This window comes from Giraffa tippelskirchi, chromosome 8 (assembly GCF_054371585.1).
Source record: "Giraffa tippelskirchi isolate mGirTip1 chromosome 8, T2T-mGirTip1v1.2.pri, whole genome shotgun sequence".
NCBI classification, from domain to species: Eukaryota; Metazoa; Chordata; class Mammalia; order Artiodactyla; family Giraffidae; genus Giraffa; species Giraffa tippelskirchi.
In genome coordinates, this window is record NC_137282.1 from 11131672 (window position 1) to 11157851 (window position 26180).

Consider the following 26180-nt stretch of genomic DNA (forward strand, 5'->3'; position numbering starts at 1 on the left):
AAAAATGCATGAACTGAATTTCCTCACGAGGAAACACTAGACGAGCCCAAATCCCAAGAAAGTTGACAAAACAACTGACAAGCACTCTTCAAAAGAGTCAAGGTCGGGGAGGACAGAGACAGATTAGGAGCTATCACAGATTAAAGGAGACTGAGAACATGGGAACCAAATGGCTTTTGGGGTCCTGCCCTGGATCCTGCGCCAGAAAAAGGACGTTATTGGGGCAGCTGATAAGACCTGAATACGGTTTACAGACGGAATAGCAATACTGCATCAGTGTTAATGAATTCTGATAACTGTATTGTGATTACAGAAAAGGTTAATGTTTGAGGAGCATGGATAGGTACAGGAGGTACAGGAGTTCTCTGTACTACTTTCGTAAGCCTAAAAGTTTAAAAAACCTGTTTTTAGCTCGGTTAGCTCAAATCCAGCCTTCCCGACACCTGCCATACTGTGGGTCAGCCCTGGGGACGCACCCTGTGCAGCCCTCACCACAGGGGGACGGTTTCCACCTTGTATCTGGGGCCAGGGAAATAATGGAAGCCATGTGTAAGTTAAAAATTCTCAGAAGCCGCATTTACAGAGTAAAAAGAAATAGGTGAAATTAATTTTAATAATATAGTTTCATTAACGCAACAGATCCAAAACGTCAACATGTCATCAATATAAAAAGCTACAGGCATTTCACTTTCCTTTCTTTTTGGTACCATGGCTTCAAATGCTGGCTGTACTTTACACCTGGGGGACATTTGGGGACATTCAGCTACCGTCTGAGTGCTGGTGGTCTCACTCAAGACACCTCAGACAGGCGCTGAGCTCCCCAGGTGAAGGAACTGAGCTTTATTTCTATGTCATGCCCATCACCAAACACTGACAAGAATTTAATTACTGAGTTAACATGGGCTTCAAAACAGAGACTGAAAGCCCCATGCCCACCCTGCACCCCCATGAGCCTGGGAACTCACGGGCACGGTGGGTCCGTCCTTCTCCATCTTCTGACACAGCTCCTTCTCGGTGCCTAAAACACAGAGGGTCATTTTTATAGTCATCCCGAGAGATGGGTGCCTTTCCTTCCCACTGAGAGACTCCGGAAAACCCCAGTGTGGGCCTGGAAGGACATCTATGGACCCCTGAACCCCAGTATCTCAAGATCCTCAAAGGCACACTGCATTCTGTTGACCGCTGTGCTGTGTTCAAAGTCCAGAACGCCCAGAGGAAAGAGGCGCTCGGGGCCAGTCAGCCACAGGCAGAACCGAGTCCTCAAGTGGAGAGAACGGCAAGACTGCCCCCTTGTGTCCATGAAGAGTTTTGCAAATGAGTTGTACTAACCGCAGGATCATTTCACAAAAAGGAAACCGTAACACTGAAAGGTATTTTATTAACAAATTGGGGAAAGAATCTAAATTCCAGCCCTGAAGGGTACCCTCAATGGAATTAATGTAGCAGATAAAAAAAAGAGCTCTAAATTTCGATGTCTGGAAACGCAGTGTCCTCTCCACGCCCTTCAAGCTGGCTTCCCCATTTCCACTCTACCACAGGAGTCAACATTGACAAAAAACCAACACTATGTTTTTTTCATATGCATCTGCCAAAGAAAAATTTTAAATATGGAAAACACTAAAGCTACAATCCTCCACCTACAATCACAAATTATTATTTTAAGGCACTGTCAAGAGTGAATTATTCAGAACACAAATGTGACCATTGGTATTCCACTTAAAAACCCTATACTCAAAAGCCCTAATTCCTCAAGACGACCTTGCCTAGTTCCCACTTGCCTAGGACTCACAGAGAACTGCTGGGCATTTTAGCTGTGCGGCAGGTTCCTTCCCATCCCCGTGAGAGATTCCCTGGGGCACCTTTGCATATGTATCCATCAGGACCCAGCCCAAAGGTGACCCCCCCCCCCCAACAGCTCAAGCACTGTAAACCCACACCCTCCACCCCCATGCAACCAGGCCTCTGCTCGCTACTCAGTCACCAACAGGGTTAACAGGAGCAGCTGTTCTGTTAGCAGAACCCCAGCTCTGTAAGCTTCGGCCAAAGAAATCTCCTCCTAGGAGGAAGGGAGTAATTCAACAGACATGGATAAGGCCCCTACATCAGGGGAAACTTGAAGATGAATCACTCACAGTCCTTAACCTCAAGGAGTTATCAAAGATAACCTTGTGTAACTACTACACAGAACGGGAATGGAAGAAGAAATGCAGTGGGAACCAAGTGACTTTTCTGAGACAGACCTGCAAGGAGGGGTAGAATTTCTATAGGGTGAGGGTGCAGAAGAATATTTCATACACAAGAAATAAGTGAAGGCATGAGTCCTCGGGGTGAGCCTGAGTAACAGGTTAAGGGACACAAGGGGAAAAGGCAAAAAGGGTCTTTGGGGAAAATGTCAAAGTAGAAAGAGGCCTGGGAAGAAATCTGGAACAGTCTTTGGAGTGTTTATTTTACAGACGGGGAAACAGACCTGGATGGGGGTGGGGGGTGGTGGCTGGGGAGATAACTCTTGCAAAGTGCAGATTTCCACCTGTTTCTCTGATCTGATAGATCATGGTCTTTTAAAACTAAGTATAAAAGCCCTACATTAAATTATGTTGCTGAAGATGCTGAGTTTCCAATAATGGTTAATGAAGTCAGGAATATGCCAAGCACTTCACAAGTCAAGGTTAAAGCCACAGATACAACCTGGGACCTGGCAAAGGGCCTTGGATCTAAAATGTTCTAAGGTGGAAAACAGCGAGAAGCTTCAGCACAGGGCGCTATCTGTGCTGGCTGATATAAAACAGATAAACAATAAGGACCTACTGTATGGCACAGGGAATTATATTCAATGTCTTGTAATAACCTATATTGGAAAAGAATCTGAAAAATACATATATATATACACACACACATATATATTACATACATATAATTGAATCACTTTGTTGTGTATCTGGAGGCAACACAACATTGCAAATCAACTGCAATTAAAAAAAAAAGAACATTATCTAGTGAGGAGACATGACTTACTATGCATAAAGCACTCTAACCTGTGCCTACATGTGGAAGCAACTGTATCTGTTAGTTACTATTATTTCTACACATGAAACAAGGAACTCAAAAATCACAACATGGTTACAGATCACTACACTGGAAGCTGTGGCCAGACTGAAATAAATTATGAAAAGAAATCAAGCAGTCCCACACACGGGTGTCTCTGTACATTCTGTCACACTTATCCACGTTTCCTGGCAGTCTACGGATACCCCTTGGTGTCTCCTCTCCAGGCAAAGAAGCAAAGCACAGACCAGCAGCCTAACCTATCCTTCATGGGGCCCGGTTCTCCAATCGCTCTAAGCTGCCTCCTTGCCCTAGGCTTCCAGGCATTTTCATGCATATGTACATAAGAAAGATGAAGATTTGCTTCCGTACCTGCTTCTGAGGATGAAAACGCATGATTTATGGCAGACACGGGAACATTGGAACATTCAAAGTACTCCAGGTCGTCCTCTGGCTCACCTTTCCCCTCGGCCCCAGTGGGTTTCTGACCCGATGACGTGGACGCCAGCTTCTCCTCATCGGTAGCATGACCATCCCTGTTAGAAATGTCTGAGATCTGGGAGATCACTGCTCCTTCATCCTGGGAAGGCAACAGAGGCGATGCTGCTATTTAGAAGGGGAAACTAACATGTCAAGAACGGCAAAGCAGCCACCATTCCATATGATGCTCTCCATGGACCTGGGTACCAACCAAGAAAGAAGCTGCAGCCTCTGAACCATGGAAGGTTGTATTTTCTAGGGCTTACCCTCTGTGATTCAACTCCAGGGTCTGAAAAATTAGGCTTTTCTAGCCTAAATTATAAGAAAGAAGTTTAAGTGGCCCAAAGCAGTGGTTTTCATATTTTTTGCTCCAATAGTTACTAAATTACTTGGGAAAATTTATGTACTCCACTGTATTTTCAGGTGACATCTAAAACCTTTCAGTATGAGTTTAAACAGTTACAAAGGATATAATATCTGCTATATATTATTTATTTGCTTACTTATCTTTCCTTCCCGTTTTATTCAGATGTAATTAACATACAGTACTATATAACTTGAAAATGTACAGCATAATGACCTTACACATGTCATGAAATTATTACAGTAAGTTCAGAGAACATCTATCCTCTCATACAGGTACAAAGTAAAGGAAAAAATTTTGTTCCATTTTAAATACTGATTTTGCTTATTAATTCAATTTAGTTACTCTAGTGATCTGATACTTTATCATCTATTTAAAATTGAACATGAATATGCTCTTAATGGTCAGAAATTTACATCATTCCTTTTCTTCTCTAAATTTGTATTTCCTCTCTACTTCCATTAAGAAATTATCCCAAAGAAATGTATTTGCATGCCTGAAAGTCTTTTAAAGTTCTCCTATTATATTTAAAAAATTTTTTTCTACAAGCCTAAGTCTTTAAGTGTCAAAATTTTTTTTCTTCTGGAGTTATGTCATTTACAAATGCACAATTTATTCTAAAAATATTAGTGTTTGGTAAGTACAGTCAAACACAAAAGTAAATTTTTTAAAAACAGAAATTATAACATTTTGTTGCACCAATGTAAAAAATTTCCACAAAGTAATATGTGTTATTTTTCTGAAGCAAGTCCAAGGTAAATTTTTCATGTGGATAATTTTCAAATTATCCTACTATATAGTACAGGGAACTCTGCTCAATGTTATGTGGCAGCCTGGATGGGAGGGGAATTTGGGGAAGAATGGATGCATGTATATGGATGGCTCAGTTCCTTTGCTGTCTACCTGAAACTAACACAAAATTGTCAACTGGCTTTATTCTAGTATAAAATAAAAAGTTTAAAAACAAAGGCAAACAAACAAAAAAAAGGCAAATTTTTCATAGTTATTTTTGCCTGCTCTTTAGCAGCATTTGAAAGTGGATAGTTCATACATTTGTTAAGAGATGAAAAATCAAATTGCAAATCTCTTTTTCTTTAATCTTAAACTATGTACCAAGTTTCTGGTCCTAACTGTGTAAGTTCAACTTAAAATGCATTGTATTAATTAATGAATGTATTTCTGTAATGGTTATACTGAAATAAAATTTTAAAAAGGAAAAAAAAGCACCTCACTGCAATCAAATGGGCCTGGGTTTGGGGGTTTTTATTTGTGTTTCCTAATTAATTCATATAGTCAAGGACAAATATTTACTGCTAGAATGAAACAAAGGTCAGCATCAACTTTATTCCTGCTTTCCATTTTTATAATTATAATCAATTAGAAGCCAGAAGCCTTACTAAAATAAATAAGTGAAACAGAAGAAAGTTTGAGAACAGAAACGTCACAATTTTTTGAACTCCTTTCCAAGTTACGTACCAAAAAAATTCTATCATCAATAATTTTCGTTTTAATAGAGATATAAGTGACATATATCACTGTGTTAAAAGTTATTTTTAATCATCTATCAGCTGAAAATTCAGGTTCTGCTATTTGGTGGAAAGCAATGAACTGGAGAACCATCTAACTTTAAAAATATATTATCCAGTCATTGGAGTCAATCACCTTAATATTTACACCAACATTTCAAATCCCTCTTTGGTGCTCAGAAGTTCCAAATCCAATAGTGCAGCAGTAAGACGGAGAATGGGTGAGAAGGAACTTTTCCCCCCCAAAAGTGGGAACAAAGTAACTGTGAAGAACAGGGTTCCTTTGTCTTATAGGGCCCTTTATTAGATCCACTTAGGAGGTCAAGGGCCTGGGAATCGGCTTTCTTAAAGCGGAGTACTCAGATCCCACTGGAAAAACCTTCGTTAGCTACCACCCTCATGGGGAACACTGGTCTAAGAGAGAAGCTGACGACAGGGACAGACTTACCTGAGAACACCCATCCAAAGCAAGAGACTGGGCTTCGTATTTCTTCACCTTACAGCCGCTCCTGGGGAAAAAACAAACAGAACACCAGGCTGGTTTGGCATCACACGGACAAGCTCCAAGCCTGAGATGGAACAGACAGCGGTGTGTGCAGAAACCAGCCAAAGCGCACAGCCCCACACGAGTCACACCGCCACGCGTCAGAGACGGGATCCCGCCTCTGAATCCTCTCCCGAGAGACAGGGCAAGCGAAAACTGTAATCAGCAACCCTTGGCTTGTTTCTGCGGGAAGCTAAACACCGGCTCTCGGGTCCCTATGGTTTTTCACTGCAACAGCGTTCCCAAGAGCAGCCCCGGCACCTGGAGACGGCGGGTCACGTGATCCGCGCTCACCCGGCTTTGACAGTCACCAGAAAAATTATCACGCCGGACCACATTCTTTAAAAAGTCTTTATTGTGCTAAATGCCACAGAAGTCTGGTAAGACAGCTCCAGACCTGTGTGCTCACAGAGGGCTGTGGGCAACAGAAAGTATGAAGATAAAAATATCTGAGCAATCTGTTACTGCTCCTATTCAGTAGTAAGATGGAAAATGAACGCCATGGCCGGAACTGGGGACGCTCACACCACCCGCTATGTTTAAACTTGCATGTAATTTGTGATCTGAAGACTAGTCCAGATTCCGTTCTGTTTTAATGAACCTAAAACTTCCAATACCACCACTCTGACCCATTCCCTCCACCCCCCATCACCAAACTGCAAGTTCTTCTCATTTTGTGGGACAAAAACAAAGACCAGCATACACAGTAGCAGAATACGGACCCCCACCTCGTCAGTGCTTGATTTTCTTTCCTAATGCCTGAGTGTCACCCTGCTACCAAACTCAAGCTGAGCTGACTCAGTAAAATGTATCCCCTGTGCTCAAAGGCGGCAGCCTTATCCTATCAAAAAAGTCAACTGTTCCAGACATTAAACAGCACAGCAGTTCCTCAAACCACCGCAGGGATGAACAGGGAGCCAAGCCAGCACGCAGCATCACAGCACCACATGGGGCGTGCCAAGCCAGGGACGCAAGCTCTCACACCTAAGGTGGGAGGGCCTGTCTCCAAGCCTTTGGGTACAGATGGCAAGGCTAAGCTGACTCATGAAGTGGCAAATGAAATGCAAAAAGTCATCAGAAGATTCAACTCAGAAAGGGAAGCCAACATGCTCTGGAGGAGATGGTCCAGGGAGGGTGGGGGAGGAATTGCCAAGGGTCTCGGGGTAGCCAGAAACAGCAGGAGTACTTACAACAGAAAACAGAGAAATTTCACTTGTTCAGTAGTCCTGATGCACCAACAAAATTAGAGACGAGAAAGAGACAGACAGATGGAGAAAAAAATCATGTAAAGCCTGGAATATTTATCTCTAGTCTGGCAGACATAAAGGCTGCAAAGTTCTATGAGGTGAGGCAGAAATTATAAATGTCAGATTCGTCAATGTGACCACTAGTGAGTGAATGACTGTCAGGAGTAAGAGTGGTGGAAACACTCAGGAATGCCACGCGGTCAAATTCAAAGATGAAAAGTAAAAAAAAAAAAAATTAAAAAAAAAAAAAAGATGAAAAGTAAAGTATCAAATAGTTGTAAATGCAAAAAAAATAACATTACTGCTGAGTATGTTTACTCTTAAATATCTAGTCATCCAGATTAAAGACAATCAATGCATGAATAAAAATATAATTGAAAATATATCTGCTTATACCCACTGTCAGTGTATATCACTAAGAAACTCAAAGTGACTTTACCTAATTTATCTTATTTGCCCGACAAAATCCCAATCATAGGATGATCTCTGTTTTATTTCTTATTTCATTTTTATTTTACAACAGTGACTCTATTTTCCTGTGCTATCCATTAGGTCTTGGCTGTTTATTTTATATATAGTAGTGTGCATCTGTTAATCCCAAACTCCTAATTTATCTCTGTCCCCCCACCTTTCCTCTGTGGTAACTGTAAGTATGTTTTCTATGTCTGTTGATCTTTATCTGTTTTGTAAATAAATTCATTTGTATCATTTTTTCAGATTTCACATACTAAGTGATGTCATATGATATTTGTCTTCCTCTACCTGCAAAGTCAGTGAGATTTTGATAGACTTAGCCAAGAAGATTTAAATATCATTTGAAATAAAAAAAATTTTTTTTAAGTTAAAAAAAAAAAGATTAGTAAAGAAAGTTTAGCATGCATTAAACTGTCTTTATACTGGATGTCTCTATATTACGGGAGAAGAATCTGAGACGCCAGTCGTATCATCTTTTAAGAAGTCATACAAGGATCCTGTTATCAGAACTTCGAATTCTCTGCTAGGTCCTACCTACTTCTACCTGTTTATCTCCACTCTTTTCTACAATAATGGAATTTGCTAAATAAAATCCTAGAGGTACACAAGGGGCTGAGCATCCTTCTCCTGCCAAAAGAAGGAGACAAGAGTCTTGGTTGCATAAGAGTTTTTAAAAATATATATATATATATATAAGGTATTTTAGACCAAGAAGTTCATTCATCAAAAACAGAATGGGAGGAAAATGCTAGCAAGTGAGGAAGGTATGGCTGGGAGAGAGTACTTCTTGCTACCAAAAACAAGATGTAGGATAAACTTCCTCCCTTTGGCCCCAATTTAGTTTTATGCCACATGAACGCACGGGCTACACACTTTCAATAAGCGACTGAAAGAGAGGCTCCCAATGAGCCCTTATCAACCCTGAGAGGTAGGGTCACTGACATTTAGAGGATCCCATATTAGGAAGCACCTGGGCAAAGACCTGGCCGTCGCATCCCCCATGCCACAGGTAACTAGATACAGGTAACTAACCTGAGCCACAGAAGAGCACCCCGAGGACACCAGATCAATATATTTTTTGGCAACCGTTTAACTGCCCGTCTGGCTCAGCAACCACTTAACAATCAAAGAACAGAGCAAGAACGACAGATGCCCTTTCATTCCCTTCAGACCTGGTGGGGATATTCTGAGGCTGCTGAAGATCTGAGTCAGATTCAGGCAACTGATTAAAAGATTCTTGATTCTTTTTGGAAACTCACTTCCTTACTGATAAAAGCCAGAAGTTTGACCAGGAGACATAAGAATTCACAGTAGCTCTGAGCGGTAAGTTTGTTTTCAACAGGAATCACAGCTTTCTGTTCAAGTGAAAAGACTTCTATACGCCCCTTCGCCCATATTGCTGACACTACACGGGTAACCTGCAGCCCTGGGAGCTTTGTTCCATCCGAAGAATCTGCAGAGGGTGGCTGGCACTGATCCTTGAGTTCTATGACACCCCACAGCTCAGGCAGCATTTCTGAAAACCATCAGATCTCTACCTGCCTAGCTCATGATATTCTTTTTTTTTTTTTTTCTTTTAAGCAGGAAAAACGTATCCAAGGTTAGGGGAAAAAGAACTCAGAGGAATAAGCTGAGGATTCAGAAGCAAGGCAGACATCTAAAAAGGAGACCTCTGGCATCTCTGATTCCACAGCAGAGTGAAGTGAAGTGAACAGTGAAGGCTGCGTCAAAGGCTACAAGCTGTGTGTCTGCTCCGGGGGCCTCCCCACAAACCAAAAGCAGTGGTCAGACTTTCAGAGAGGACACAGAACACAACGCCCACGCCCGGCCCCACTCACGTTATTAAACGCGACTTGGCCTTCTTGGGTGAGTCTAAGATTTCATTAACATGATTACCAGCGGGAGAACCAAAGTCACCGCTGGTGAAAGTCATACTGGGTTTAAAGGGATCCGCGGACTCGTCAAAGTGGTTCGGGTCAAAGTGGTAGGAGCCCTGCGCGGAGAGCGGGGGCGAGGGCTGCCGCACCAGCGGGCCCCCGCGAGGCCGCAGGGTGGGGCTCGCCCCGGTGCCCTGAACCTGCGGCATGACTCTGCTGCCCGGTTTCCGGCCGGGCTGCCTCGGGAGGGCTCTCCTGGACTCCACGGTCTCCGCATCTTCGGTAAAATCAAACTCGCGTTTCAGCGGGGGGCTCCTCGCATCCTCCGGCTGGTCGGCCCCCGAGTCGTGGGCATCTCCGCCTGGCGTTTCCATCATCTCAGGGGCACATTTCTGGCTCCCGGCTTTCCCATCCTCCCCGTCGGGACGCACACCCTCTGGGGCAGGGGCCGCTTCCGAGAGCTCGCCGCCCAGAGCCTTCTTCCGCAGGGGCACGGGCCGGGGCTTCCGCAGGCGGCTCCGGCCGGCCCCGGGCTCTGGACGCGGGCTGCCCGCCCCGGGGTCGGCTTCCAGGGCGGCGCCTGCGGTCATGGCCTCGCCGTCCTGGGCGCGCGCGGCCGGGCCGGGGAGGTCTCCGCAGTTCCTGGATTCTATGGAAAACGGCCTCACGACGGAGATCTTGCTGGCATCATGTTCGGGTTCTTCTCTGAAATCCTTGACTGAGCGAGACCCGCTGGCGGGCGGCGCTCCCTCCTGTCCTGAGGGTCTAGGAGCAGCCGCAGATGAACAGTTTTCAACCACTTCTGCTACCAGCTCTTCGTCCGCTTCTTGTGAGTCTGAAACAGAACACAGAAGCCGTCGGTTAACAAATGACCTTTTCGGCATTAGTGAATCTTCTCTACTAGCTGAAGCCACAAGGACAGATGGCAGGCTCTCCCCATTTTGCTTTTACAAGCATCCCTAAGGTTCTGTAGCGATGGTGGTGTGGCCTGAAAGGGGAGACGTGCTAAGGCTCTAAAGAGTGCCTGTGTATTACCCAAGTCATGATAATAATTTACTGGGGCTTCCTTGGCGGTGTGGTGGCTAAGACTGCACACTTCCACTGCAGGGCACATGGTTCAGTCCCTGGACCTAAAGATACCCCATGCTACGGCACTTCGGCCAAAAAAAAAAGTTATACAAATAACAATTATACCAAACAGAGCTATTCAAGAAAAGGAAAGTAGATCATGGGCCCTCTGCAAAGCATATTAAAATGATGCTGAAATTCCATAGGTTAAAACAACTGGTTTGGAAGAAGCTTTGGACCCTGATAGCTCACAAACAGGGGTCTCGTCCGGCATGGACACGGTTCCCAGGCACTGCCTGAGAGGTACAGGGTCTGGATTTTATGCAGCAAATGGATTTTAATCTCTGGATGTTAAAAACAAGAATTCCTTCTTCCCCAGGATAGAATTTAAATAACTGCACTGTTTTAAAATTAAATGAAATACTCATCATGGTCTGCTCAGAATAACTTCTCTGTACATGTAAAAACTGAAAGAAGCAAATAAAAAAACTAATTAGACAAAGCAGAGAAAGCAAAGTGGTTTCAGGAACAAACAGTCCTTATTTTACTAAGACACAAATCATAAAACAAAAAAGTTTTACTTCTTTAGAAGCTTTGTCTCTCAGCTGGCCAGGAATTCTCTCAAATCATTTGTGAAAATGAAAGATCCTTTGTAATTGGGGTCTTATAAGGATAAACACTGTTAACAGGAAGTTGTGTAGTTGTGTAAATGGGGGTACTTCTTAAAAGCACAAATTAAGATAGTGCTTTCCTGACTTAGGTATTGGTATCTGAAGTGACAGTAGAGGAGCAGCAAAAACTGAGTAAACTGGTTATTATCATAGTATCTCATGATTTAACAAAATCTCAGAAATGACCATCTAGTCATATTTCCTAATCGTAATCCAGGATCAAAGAGCTGAGTGTCACTGGGAGACACTAACCCTAACCCTAACCCTTTATGGTTGGAATTGGGCAGTGATTTACAAACTATTCTGCACAGATGCTTCAGATATTCTACTAATGTTCAATATGTCTTGTTCTTAAAGATATACTTAACTGTTATCAATGCTGGAATTTTTAAAAATATTTATTTTTATTGGCTGAATCGGGTCTTAGTTGTGACATGCAAAGTCTTAGTTGCAGCATGTGGGATCTAGTTCCTTGACCAGGGATTGAACCTCGGACCCCTGCACTGGGAGTGCAGCATCTTGGCCACTGGACCACCAGGAAAGTCCCCAATGCTGGAATTTTTAAAAAGCTCTCGATGCGTGATTATCTAGGATTGAAGATACTTCAAAAGGATTTTCTTTTAAAAGACAAAACCAATGTGGCAAAATCTTGGTAACTGCTGAATCCAGGGCTGGGTAAATTGGAGTTTTCATTGTACTATTTCCTCTATCGTATACGCTTGAAACCTTGCAAAATAAAAAATTTTAAAACTCAACTGCCTTTACACACAGAATTTCACCGAAAACATTTTAAAGTGTACTGACAATTTAAACTTGAGTGCATACAGACTCTCTATTCTCTCTCTACATATTTGAGCTGTGATGAGGGTATTACTGATTGTTTCTCTGTGCTGATGGGGGTTAGGTAGACAAGTAATAGTGACAACATGCCATCAAAAACCTGGGGATGCAAAAATCTACACGTGACAGTCTTGGTTAGAAGCCAGGCTGGATTTGGGCACGCCTGCTCACACCCTAGCATCAGTCGGTTGAAAAAAATAAAATCTTTATTATCTCAAAGTACAGAAAGTGACTACTTATTTTACATGAGCCACAGAGAGTGTTTAAGCAGATTTACTTATAAATCAGATTTATGTTCTCAACAGCTCTAGCTGAAATGCAGGGAAGGGTTGGAAGGAGGTCAAAAAAGGAACAAACAGAACTGCTAGTGTGTTATTCTGGGGCTTCAACTAAGGCGTTGCTAATGGAAGGGAGAGAAGAGCAGAGCAACTGAGAAAAGGAGGTGAGACGTTGAAGGCTTGTGAGGCGCTGGATGCAGAGTTGAAGGAGATGGAGGCACCAAAGATGGCATGCAGGTTTTCAGCTCATGAAATGAGGGGATGGTGCTACTACTCAGTGAGACTCAGAGGTACCAGCCAAGGAGCTTGGGGCTGTCGGACTGGGGCTCGAGGTCGGCCCTGGACACTGAGAGCTGTCTGGGACCCTGAAGCAGAGAAGCTGAGTAGGAAGTGAGTAAGTAAGCACAGAGAGATCTAAGCTGCAATGAGTACGGGACATAACTGAAGCCATGGCGTTCATGTCATTACCTTCAAAGTCACACTGGATGCTACACAGCTGAAAGGTATCTCCCTTCTACATACTTTCATCTTTGAGCCTTAGCATATTTTATTCTAAATTTTTAGGTAGAAGCTAATTATCTTTTTCTCTAAAAAGAAGTTTACCTAAAAAAAGATTAATTTAAATAAAAACTTGAAGTGCATCTTTTATAAATTAAAAGTAATACTATTAATAATGATATCTGTATCTTTATTAATAACAATACAATGTCAGCTACATAGGAACACGTCCACACATCTTTAAGATGCTTACTGAAACATCTGAGATATGCTATCTGGAATTTGTTTTAAAAATAACTGAAGTAACGATAACCCTATATACGAGACAGAATAAGAGACACAGATGCTTAGAACAATTTTATGGACTCTGAGGGAGAAGGTGAGGGTGGGACGTTCTGGGAGAATAGCATTGAAACATGTATATTATCATATGTGAAACAGAACACCATTCCATGTTCAATGCATGAGACAAGGGCTCAGGGCCGGGGCAATGGGATGACCCAGAGGGATGGGATGGGGAGGGAGGTGGGTGGGGGGTCCAGGAAGGGGAACACATGTAAACCCATGGCTGATTCATGTCAATGTATGGCAAAAACTATTACAATATTGTAAAGTAATTAGCCCCCAACTAAAGTAAATAAATTTATTAAAAAAAAAAAATAACTGAAGTAATAAAACAGAAGAAAAAGAGGATGAGGGGATGATGGGACCAAGTCTGAGAAAATCTGGACAATGACTTAAGCCGGGAGGTAGGAACACAGAGGCTCCTCTTTTCAATATGACATTGGGAGCTGAGGACAATCAAAGAAAAACTGTCTTTTGTTACATAACTTCTCTCCCAATCTCTCCCTGCCATTGACGTCTAAACATTTACAGTCAGTCTCTCTCGTGGGAGCCCTGTCCTCTGTGTTCTTCCCCCACAGGCTGGAGATCAGTTGAGGGGAAAGAGGGAGGCTGAGACAGGAGAGGACAATGTCTCCAGCCCAGTGGCCCTGTCCCCTCTGGCAACATTTGGTCTTCATTTCCTGATTCCTTCACCATCAATCCCGCACCTCCCAAAAATGGAGGGAAGACCTCTGGAGTCGCGCTTCTGAGCCTCTCCTAGCTTTCTACTTCTGCCCTAGTCTCCCCTATTAGCAAAGGCAGGGCCTTCCCACTTCCCACCACCCCGCCCTTGCATCCACTCCTCCAGACCCGACCCTTCCCCATGTCCACCGGCCATGAGGGATGAGGGATGAGGATGGATAAGCCTCGGCAACCTGGGGACACCTGGAAGGCCGCTGCATCCTAGCATGCCACCCAGCAAGGGGGAGGGGAAGACAGACAACACCCCTCACCTGAATTCAGCCCCCTAGTCTGAGCAGAAGACCCCCACCCCGGCATTTCTTGTCCAACTCTAGGCAGGTGCCAAGTGGGCAAACCTGTCCATCCTAAGCGCACTCCCTGCAGGCTCCACCCTGGTCCGGCATCATCAGTCACCAGGACAGAGCACCGCCGGGCAAGGGGGCGGGGGGGTGGGCAGCTCACTGATTTAAGCCAGGTTGGGAAGTTTGTGAAAAATGTAAAAGCAAAAACCAAGCTTCTCACCTAACTTGAAATGATACGTTTGAGTAAGGTTTTATTAGCACTCACACTCTCCGTCAGCAAGCGTCCTGGTGCCAGCTGACCCCGCCTACCCAGGGCTGCCCTAAAACAGGACCTAAAGGGAGAGCACCACACCACCAGTCACTGTTAGCAGTAAAACAGCCAAAGTGTCCTCAGGCTCCGGGTAGGCCTCCCACTGGTTAGCATGAGTTCTAACCTTGGTCTTCGGTTCTGGCTTTCATCTCAGAGCCCATTATGTAATTAACCTCTATTCATCCTTCCATTTTTACACAAATCCTGCTCTCCTTCAGAACCTTCCTCCCAGGGGCGCCAATAAGCTCTCTCCCTGGAATGAGTCTTATGCGTTTGGATGATTCTGACAAGCACAGCACTGCCTGGCGGCTTGGTGAACAGACAGAAATGAGATCAGTGGATGATTTCAAAGCAAACACTGAGGAAATCCAAAAATAGACCGACGTTCCCACTTCTGCCACGTCTGTTGCTGTTAATCAAACTCTTCCTTTCAACAAGCACCCTCCCCTAGATCTAAAATGTGTGATGCACCCATGGGTGCTCTAACACAGATGCCGTCTATGCTTATTCAGGATGTAGGCTAGTCTCTTGTCAAAAGGGATCTTCCCTCCCCTCCCCCCGCCTTTATAATATTTTTAAAAGAAAAGGCACAGAATGCCAAAATTCAAAAGGCTGAGGTAACAGCTTTTTGCTTTGCACTCTGGTACGATGAAAATATGGGCTTCCTCATGGCTCAGTGGTAAAGATCTGCCTGCAATGCAGCAGACACAGGTTTGATCCCTGGGTTGGGAAGATCCCCTAGAAGATGGCATGGCAACCCACTCCAGTACTTTTGCCTGGAAAATCCCATGGACAGAAGAGCCTGGCGGGCTGCAATCCATAGGACTGCAAAGAGTTGGACATGACTGAAGTGACTAAGCAACAGTTGCAGCATGTTGAAAATATACTGGGTTCAAATACAAGTGTATGAAAAACCTTGAAAACCTCAGAAGAGGGGGAAATGCCATGCACAGAAAATATTTTTGAAACTCAGAAATGTAATCAGCTAGCATATACTGAGAACCTGCTCAGCTGGCTGCTTCCACATGGATAACCTCATTTATTAGAAGGTGAACCACAACCACTCAGAAAATATTGTATATTAACACTGCAGATTTGGCATTTTTCTCAAATATGCTTGACTCTTCTACCTCAGATTTTAACTTTCAGGTGAAACACTGTCAGCAAGCTCCTTTTGGATCTGCCTATCACTTCCTCTGCTTCAGCTATAAGAGGTCTCTTTTATGGCTTTTTCTTTTTTGTGTGTGGACCATTTTAAAAGTATTGAATTTGTTATAGGATTGCTTCTGTTTTATGTTGTAGTATTTTTGGTCCTGAGGCATGTCAGATCTTAGTTCCCTGACCAGGAATGGAACCTGCACCCCCAGCATTGGAAGGTGACATCTTAATCACTGGACGACCAGGGAAGTCCTCTCTTTCATAGGTTTATAAACACTGGAACGTGGGACTTCCCTGGTGGTCTAGTGGTTAAGACTCTGCGCTTCCACTGCAGGGGGCCCGGGTTCCATCCCTGGTTAGGGAACTAAGATCCCACATGCTTTGCAGTGGGGCCAAAAATCAAAACAAACAAATACTGGACATGTAAAGTGATAAATCCACCAAAATTTGAACAGGCCTCCTGTATCAACACACATGCCGGCCTCCTTCTAACCTCAAAATTTAACCAGCATCTCACATCCAAGTCTAGGATGCAAGGTCTGACTCTGCAGCTGAAACAAAATCTCTGAACCAATACGTGAAAATGAATGTGTGTGCAATAATTCAGGAAGAAAGGGTCTCAGGTAAATATTCAGAGGGTCCATGAAGCCCCAGAAACTCAGTGAAAAATGACATCAGCGCTTTCTCCAGGGAAGAAAATCCACAGCCTTCTCCAAAGCCTAGCCTCAGAAGCCACCGAGCAGATGCTTGTATTTCGGCACCACGTCTAGGGTCTTTGAAGGGCTCCTCTCTTTACTTGAGAGTTACAACCTCAACTGCCTCCCCACCCCCTACCCACCCTGCAATCACCACACCGATGTTTAAAGGACCCTCAGCTACTGGGGAAGATATCCTAACATCAAAGAACAAAGCTCACCACCTCTGAGAACATTCCAAGGGAATGCTCCGAGTGCTGTTTTAAGCAGTTTTAAGTGAGTGCCGTTTTAAGCAGTTTTAAGTGCTTAAGGAATGACCGTCTGAGAGGGAACACTCACCAAAACACACATTTCAACAGTCTGTTTAAACAGGACTGAGTCACTGGCTCTTCGTATGCTGACATTAAGATGCGAATGACGGGTGGGTGGCCAGGCCCGGAGGGCACCAAACCGAATGGTGAGAGCTGGTGGGGGTGCTTCCGGCAGGGCACTGGTGTGGAAGGAACAGGCGCTGGGACAGACCACCCCATGGGAAGTCAGGCCTCTGAGAACAGACCTGGCTGAATACTTGCCTTCTCTGTAGGGTGGTTTGGAATTGCCAGGTGGAGGGCAGAGTAAGGGCAGGAGGCAGCCAAAACCTGGCCTAAGTCCACAGAGCTTTCTCCACACTCTGCTTAAAGGAGCCCCTCACCGCCACTAACTGTCAGTACCCAAGGAGCCTGCCCTCGAGGGGGCGCCACACTGCCAGCCTGCAGGGACCCAGGGCCTGGACTGGCCCCGCAGAAGCCCAGTGTCTGAGGCCCCAGGGAGACAGGCGTGCACACCAGACGAGCAGGGGCCACTGGGGCCATGGCTGGACATCAGGGGGCTGCCTCCAGCAGGACTGGTCAGAGCAAGGCAACAAGGTGGAGAAGAGGAGGAGGGAGTCAGGCATGGGCTACTGGGTTTGCTCGGGGATGGGGGAGTTTACAAATGAGACTCATGTAATCGAAGAGATGGTGTAGGAATGGAGGAAGCAGGTTAATGTACTAACACAGACCCCAAAGATGTTAATTCTACCAAAGGCAGTATGTGACTTAGTTTGGATCCAATGTTAAAGATTCTAAGGAGAACTGGGGAAGCCTGATTGAACATGGCCTGGGTTAGATGATATTAATTAGGTTAACTTTATTGATATGACAACAGTCGTATGGTTAACAGGAAAAACATCTTTATGTTTTACAGATACACACTTAAATATTTAGAGAAAATGTCTCATCTTATAAATCCTTCAAAAAAAAGAAGCAAGCATGGTAAATGTTGACTGCTGTAACTGGGGTGATAAGTACATGGGATTCATTACACTCTTCTATTATGACATGCCTACATTTTTCATAAGATTAAAAAAATAAGAATATCTAGAAAAAACTTTGGAAGGATGTATTTTTAAATAGTTCATCCCTTAAACTGGGACAATGGCTTATTTTTTTCTCTCCTATTTATCTGTATTTTCTACTTTGTGTCTACAATGAATAGCACTTAGATAATTTTCCACAGCTACATACAACAATACATATTTCCGGAGAGTTCAAGACAAGTTCCCTCTCTTTCCAGGCACCCTCTGCCTCCCATCCCCAGCACAATGGCGAGGAACAGAAGCCTGGATCCCTATGATCCCACCCCCGCCAGTGCCTGGATGCACCTGACCACTTTCCAAACCTGGTTTCAGAAAACGACCTCCAGACACAGCCTGTCACAGAAGGACGAGAAGCAACTTAAACACAGTGTCGGCACACGATGCAACCAGACAAAACATTTCTCCCAGAACTGAAGCAGGAAGGATAATCACAGTCTGGCTGTACCAGCAAGTGTAAAATTGGCAAGCAAATGGCAGGCGGTTTCAGGCAGAAATGGAACAGTACAGGCTGCGGGACGGAGCTGGAGGTGAGCCAGCTGTGCGACGGTGGAGGACGCGGGAGTGCCCGACGGACAGAGAGACGGAAGGACAGACCTGCATCCAGTGCGGTTGTCTGCAAAGGCTCTCAGAGCCACGAGAGGGCACCTGCCCTCCCCTCCCCTCCCCTCTCCTGTTCCTCCTTCACACTCAGCAGCGCCTGGCATTTCTTCCCGCCCCTCCCCCACGCTCCATCCTAAAATATACACTCATTTGTTCAACTAATGACAGCAACACTGAAGTCACACTACATGGCAGGTAATTTTGCTTTTTTAACGTTTATTCATTTCCTCATTATTTATTTGACTGTGCTGGGTCTCAGTTGAGGCACGTGACCTCTTACATGTGGGATCTAGCTCCCTGACCAGGGCCCCCTGAATTGGGAGCAGAGTCTTAACCACCGGACCACCAGGGAAGTCCCACGTCAGGCAATTCTTGAGGGTCTCCAAATTCCTTTGTCGTTCTAATCACTGCTGTGATGAACATTTTTCTGTTTGTACCTTCATACTAGAAGATGTAGTATAATAAGAATGGCCTTTGTCCAAGGTTCCTGACACAGAGCTCCTAAAACCCCTGGAACTTTCCTGGATGACTGGAGTGTCATGTGACTGACAACAAGCCCCTTTTGATCACACCTGAGTTGAATGAGGGGTCTCAGGGTAGAGGCCCCAGAGGGTGTCCAGATGGGGCTGGTCACCGGAAAGACCAAACTCGTGATGCAAAGGTGGGAACTTTTGGGAGCTGGCAACTGACTGGGTTATGAGAAGCCTTCGACAGTGGGAGTCACAGGGCCCCCCCAGCTGGTGAACCCACAGAGGTGCTGGCGAGGTGCCTGCCCCCCACCTGGCCCCTGCAGCTCTGCCATTCGCCTGTTCCTGAGTTGCACCCTTTACAGTAAACCAGTAACCGTATCTTCCTGAATTTGAGTCTCTGTAGTGAATTATAGGAGCTGAGAGGGGGTTGTGGGAGCCCCCTCAGAGCTGCAGCCAAGCAGAAGGGAAGTGTGGGCAGCCTGGGGACCTGGGATGCACCTGACAACATCAGGTGAGGGCAGCCTTGGGGGACTGAGCCCTGAAATCTCTGGAGTCTGATTAGTGCCAGACCAGGACTGGACTGAAGGACATCCAGTCAGTGGGTCCACCCCTCAGGGAATTGGTGTTTGAAAATACACCACATATTTGCTGTCAAAAAGAAAACCCCTCTCAACTACAAGTGCTATTTACATTTATTCACATATTTACGTATGCTAATAACCTACAGGTTGACCATGGGCAGTAGAGAAATATAGTCTTATCTAGAAGCAAGATGAACGTTCTGTCTCCCTGTGATGGAAAAAGCAGCTTGATTCATGATTACCCAAAGCTGAGGAACTTCACAAGGGAAACCAGGCAGACGCTGCAAAACGTCCAGCAGTGATAACCATCCCTGCATCCCCCAGGAAAAAGAACAGAGGAAAACTCTCCCCACGGCACTGTTTACCTTTATCGTTACTAGCGGTCTGATTACAGGTCAATGATTAAAACACAACAACATATCGTGGTGCAACGTTAAAACCTGTGTTTGAAGTAGTTAATGACATGGAAAGATGTTGGCTATATCTTATTAGAGAAACCAGTTTCTAGACAACACTGGGACCGGAGCCTTGGCTTCACTTTCAGAATGACTTATCCATAGACTGTTTATTGTGTAACGATTTTCAGGCAATAAACTTAGATAAGCACCAAACTATTCCCCAGTGTTTCAGATGTATAAACAAATGACTAATATTAAGCCAACCCTCCCATTTTAAGGCCCAGAATCCTTCTTATTAAGCACAAAAATCTCTCCTTTCTCAAACCTAATCCCCTTCTACCCTTTCTCCTCTGTCTTCATCTCAACACAGGGCTCTTGTTCCAAGCCCACCCAGCCCCACCCCACCTTCTCTTCCCAAGACAGAAGGGTGGGATTTATTATTGTTAAGGGCTGTTTTCGAAGCATCTCCCTCCTGAAAAAATTCTTCATAATTAACACTACTATTGTAACTCCAGTGTTCTTGCCTGGAGAATCCCAGGTACGGCGGAGCCTGGTGGGCTGCCGTCTATGGGGTCGCATGGAGTCGGACACGACTGAAGCGACTTAGCAGCAGCAGCAGCAGCAGCACTGTAACTGTGCTGCGAGTTCCAGCACTTTATTTCACACTCACGACATCTCTACGAGGTGTTCCTTAACCCCATCTTACAGGTGACGAGACCACAGCTCAGAATGGTTAGAACCAAGAGTGAGGGAGCAGGAGAGAGGAAAGGCGTGGAGCCGGGTCTAGGGTACCCGGCTAGCTGGGTCTAGGTGGGTCACGGCTCAACCATGCTTCGCAGCCTCCGAGTTAATTCTAGAGCTGTCTTCAATCACTCAATTTCTCTTCACTCCTTGGATGACTCTTAGAAAACCCTAATAGGGCCACAAGCCCAGGAAGAAAGGTTTTGAGGTGGAGGTTCAATGCTACAATAGGACACAGTCAAGTGTATCGCTCTACGGGGTTACATTTATGAAGGGCGCAGGCACCTGAGTCAGGATGGAAGCAGGAGGCTGTCCGTGTCTAGGAACAAGCCATCCATGCCATGCTTCTGAGCGCTCACGAGTCAGGGACAGAACCACGTGACCAAGCTGGGCTAGACATTCAAACAGGTGGGACTGGGGGCTTCCTTGGTAATCCAGTGGTTAGGACTCTGGTGCTTTCACCACCCTGGGCCTGGGTTCAATCCCTGGTCGGGGAACTAAGATCCCACAGGCCACGTGGAACAGCCACAACGAAAAGAAAAAGGTGGGACTACTCCTCCCTCACTGCAGGGGAGGTGATCCCACGGTTTCACACAACTCCCGGGGTTGCAATGTGTCTCATAATTGGCAAAGCTCAATCTGACAGCTGCGAGAACAGGACCCTTGGTTACCAAGGCCCTGGGGCCTGGATTTCTGAACTCTAGCCCACAGGGTGGGTCTCTGCAATTCGGGACCCAAGAGAGGATATACACAGAAATAACACAAACTTGGAGGGTCTGGCGATGACAGAGAAGTTTGACAATTGTATTACTGACGGAGCCAAGCTGACTATGAGTCACAGCACTAAGAAATCCTACACAGAGATCCAAACCAGATGTTCAGTGTCGGCACTCCCTAATTAGTTTAAACCCATAGCTGCATCAGGACCTACAGCCTTAAAGTCAAATCATAAAATAATGTCTAAGATAATCATCTATCCGACCACAGGCCCTGTGAACCTGCAGCATGCGCAGCGCCTGGCCTGAAGTGACCGCAGAATAAGCACCTGGGGCTTATAATCCCGTTAAGACGACAGCCACGCTCCACGCCTCTTCGGAGGACAGTCAGGGGTTGAGCTTAAGGAAGTTCCTACCACCTTCTCATGTGACGGCCACGTCCCCTGTTCCTACAGAGAAGATACCACCATTGCTCCACCTCTGGACTTGCCTTCCCTTTCTAAGAGGGTTATTTCCCCTATGAATCTGCCTCCGTATTTAGCAAGGGAACTTTCCAGACTAAAGTAATTCTTCATTTTTGAAAACCAACTAAGTTGTATTTTATTTTTTTATTCTTATATTTTTGGCTGTGTGGTTCATAGGATTCTTAGTTCAATCTCGACTGGGGATTGAACCCAGGCCCTCCGCAGTGAAAGCACAAAGTCTTTACCACTGGACCGCCAGGAAGTCCCTAGGTTGTATCGTAAAAGGACCTTTATTGCTGCGGTGAGGTGAATGAATGCACTGTCTCCAAGGCACAGGTCACAGGAGAGAGGAGGGCATCCGGGGCTGAACCAAGCGGAACGCCTGTCCTCAGGGAGGACAGGAAACAGCAGTTCTCGGGGCTGGGCAGGAGCTGAGTTCCTAATGTGGCACTGATGTCCTCCAACCCTGAAAGTGTACAAGCTATGTTCTGCTATCCCTCAAGAAGCGGGTAGACAGGCCCCCAAACCACTTTAATTCCCCTCCAGCCCAATCTCAGTTTATATTCCTTTGGTAACAATGTTGACAATCTCCCCCGTGAAATGCAACTCACAAAGCAGGAATGTAGTAGAAACGTTAAGTTGCATAAACGGCGGATAGTAGTGCCCTGGAAATAAAAATTTACAATAAATACACTACTTCACAGTCATATGGTCTTCAAGGCACTTCCATACATACTGCTTAACCTGATCCTCAAATCAACCTGTGAAACAGGCATGGCAGGGCTTACTAATTCTGTTTGAAAACAAGAAAATGACACTATGAATAACTGTATGTTAACAAATTTAATAAGTTAGATATATGAGACAAAAACCTAAAAAAGACACAAATGACTGAAACTGACTCAAGAGGAAATAGCAAAATCTGAATAGATCTAAGACAAATAAAAGAGAGTGAATTAGTAAATTAAAAACTCCCCCATCACACTCACAGAAAGATCTGAACCAGATTGGTGAATTTTACCAATCATTTAAAGAATAATTAACATCAATTGTTCACAAACAGCCAGAGACTATAGGAGGAGGAAACACTTCCCAATTCATTCCACCAGGCCAATATCACCCTGATGCCAAAACCAAAGATATCACTGAAAACACAAAACCAAAAAAACTACAGACTAGTATTTCTTATTGAAAAGCAACACAAAAATTCTCAAAATACCAGCAAACCAAGTCCACCAACACATGAAAAGGCACGATGTACTCCAGGAATGCAAGGGTGGTTTAACATCCAAAAATCATTTAGTGTAACATATCACAGCAATACAATGGAAGACAAAACCCATATAATCATCTCAATATACATGGAAAAAGAATCTAACAAAATCCAATGTCCTTTCATGATGAAAAAAAAAAAATTCAACAAATAAGGAATAAAAGGGTACTTCCTCTGACTTCCCTGGTGACCCAGTGATTGAGACTATGTGCTTCCGCTGCAGGGGGCGTGGCCTCAATCCCTGGCTGGGGAAATTCCACATATCGCACAGTGTGGCCAAAAAAAAAAAAAAAAGGATTTCTTCAACTTGATAAAGGACATCTATGAAATTCCACAACTAATACCATATTTAATAGTAAAAGATAATATATTTAATAGTAAAAGCTGAATGCTTTTACCCTAAGATCAAGAACGAGATAAGAGTAAGAATGTCAGCTCTCACCACTTCTATTCAAAATTGTACTCGAAGTTCTAGCCAGGTCGATCAGGCAAGAGAAAGACAAAAAATGCATCCAGATTGGAAAGGAAAAGTATAACCGTTTGTATTTGCAGATGACACAACTTTTTATACAGAAAGTTCTGAGGAATCCACCAAAAATTATTATAACTAATAAATGAATTCATCAAGGTTTCAGGAAGGATCAATATCCAAACATCAGCTGTATCTCTATACACCTGCAATGAAAAATCCAAAAACATGATTATGAAAACAATTCCATTTACAGCAGTATCAAAAAGAATAAAATACTTTGAAATAAATTTAACAAAGGAAGTGCAAGATATGTTCTATAAAAATTACAAAATACTATTTATTCTTAGGGTGACAATCTGCCCCAAACTTGACTATAGTTTGAACACAATCTCTATCAAAATTCCAGCTGGCTTCTTTGCAAAATTAATAAGCTGATCCTAAAATTCATGTGGAAATGTAATAGACCTAGAATAGTCATAACAACCTTGAAAAAAATATAACAAAGTTGGAAGACTGACACTTACTGATTTCAAAACTTACTATAAATCTACCATAATCAAGACAGTGTTTAAGGAGACATATACAGATCAATAAAACAGAATCAAAACTTAAACTCTTACATCTCTTGTCAACTTATTTTTGTCAAGGGTGCAAAATTAAATAAAAAGGGGGGAAAAAAGTCTTTTCAACATAGTGCTGGAGCACTGGATGTCCACATGCAAAATAATGAAGCTGTACCACTTCTTCACAACATGAATAAAAACTAGCTCAAGACTAATCAAAGACCTAAATGTAAGAGTTCAAACTATTAAAGTTTTAGGAGGAAACACTGTAGTAAATCTCTATGACTGTGGAAAGGTAAAGCCTTTTTAAATATGACACCAAAAGCAGGGGGAAAAATGACAAAAACGAAGTACATAAACTGAACTCCATCAACAGTAAAAACTTTTACACTTCAAACGCTATCACCGAAAGAGTGAAAAGACAACCCACAGAATGGGACAAAATATTTACAATCAGATACCTTATAGGGGACTTGTATTTAGACTACATAAAGTACTCTTACAACTCTCTAAGATAAGTAACCTAATTAAAAAATAGGCAAGGAATCTGGATAAACATTTTGCTAAAAAAACACAAACAGCCAAAAAGTATGTGGAAAGCTGCCCAACATCGTTAGTCATTAGAGAAACACAAATTGAAACCACCATGAGGCACCACTTCACATTTATGAAGGCGGATCCAGTCAAACAGATAACAAGCAATGAGTAGGCTGCGGAGAAACTGAACACCCCTATATACTCTTGGTAGGGATGTAAAAGGGTGCAGATACTTCAGAAAACAGTTTGACAGCTCCTCAAAATTGGAAATATTTACCTTCTGACCTAGCAATTGCACTACTAGGTATACACCAAGAGAAATGAAAACCTTACACCCACATAAAAACTTGAACATAAATGTTCACAGCAGTATTATTCATAATAGCCAAAAAGTGAAAACAACTCAAATGTCCATCAACTGATGAATGGGTAAATAAAATATGGTTTATCCAGAGAATGAAGTATTAGTCAGAATTAAAAAAATGAATGAACTACCAGTATATATGCTACAACATGGATGAACTTTGAAAAACATTATGGTAAGTGAATAGAACCAATCAGAAAAGACCACTACATATTGTATAATTTCAATTACATGAAATGTCTGGAATAAGTAAATCTACTGAGACATAATACAGTAGATTATCAGTTGCCTGGGACTGGGGGTGGCAGAAAAACGGGGGCATGACTGCTAGTGGGTACAGTATTTCTTTGGGGTAGGTGATAAAACATTCTTAAAATCAGGTTGATGTGATAGTTGTACAACTCTGTTCATACATTATAAACCTTTAAACGGTGAACTGCATGCAAGTGAATTATATCTCAATAAACTGTTTACAAAAAGAAAGAACAGAGAGACTCAGAGGGTAACAGGGTAGAAAGCATGTCCTGCAATTCCTACAACATGTTCTATTACACCACAGACTTACACTTCAGAAAATGCTTCAAATAGCCTGTTATGCATGTCCCATACTTGAGAGAACTGGTAGGTCTCAGCATCACATCAATTTGGGATTTCAAATTTTTCTTAAGGAAGCCTACCATGTGCTAGATAAATTCTATTTACAGAAAGAGGTGAAAAAAAAATGACATCACTCTTCTTTCCTATAGCAGATGTAGCCAAGTATAGGAAGCATCCTAGAGACATGACAATTGGCACGCTCAAAAGGCTTTTGGTTTTGTTTTGAGGGTGGGGGTAGGTTTTTTTTTTTAATTCTTTCACTTATTTCTTGTTAACATTTGCCTTCTCAGACTTCCCTCACACATTCCCTTGCTAAAACTACCTACTGGCTGTTAAAACGTCTGGGGAAGCCAAAGAGGCCAAGGGGCCTGGGGAACAGAAGGCAGCCAGCTCCCTCCAGACTGAGGTCGGCAGGGATCTTACCCCCAATTCCCTCTGTGTCCCCAAAGCAGAAACTGAGCGCCCAAGACAGAGCTGATGCGCAGGGTCACTGCTGAGCAGATGTCTGATACATACAGGACCCCCTGCCACCTGATAACCTTTCACACAGAAAAATGTATACAGAGTAA

General features: G+C 43.9%; 1 protein-coding gene and 1 non-coding gene across 51 annotated transcripts in view; one reads left to right on the plus strand and one right to left on the minus strand.

The window, feature by feature from the left end:
- The window catches only part of TACC1 (transforming acidic coiled-coil containing protein 1), a 118742-nt gene that overhangs the window by 21019 nt on the left and 71543 nt on the right, over window positions 1-26180 (minus strand). For 20 of the 50 annotated variants that reach the window (XR_014063406.1, XR_014063405.1, XR_014063404.1 and 17 more), the window contains 4 exons: window positions 9516-10389; window positions 5861-5921; window positions 3502-3622; window positions 966-1018 (listed from right to left, as the gene is read on the minus strand). Coding sequence is in view for 39 of the 50 variants with exons in the window: in XM_081524031.1 (XP_081380157.1) it covers window positions 966-1018; window positions 3502-3622; window positions 5861-5921; window positions 9516-10389 (1109 nt within the window). In the remaining 11 variants the exon portion in view is untranslated. Of the gene's footprint in view, window positions 1-965; window positions 1019-3414; window positions 3623-5860; window positions 5922-7146; window positions 7183-9515; window positions 10390-26180 lie in introns of all 50 variants that reach the window. The other 30 variants (XR_014063408.1, XR_014063401.1, XR_014063402.1 and 27 more) reach the window with 5 other exon arrangements.
- Window positions 16036-16108, plus strand: TRNAG-UCC (transfer RNA glycine (anticodon UCC)). Its single transcript has one exon. It is a non-coding gene; the product is annotated as a tRNA-Gly (tRNA).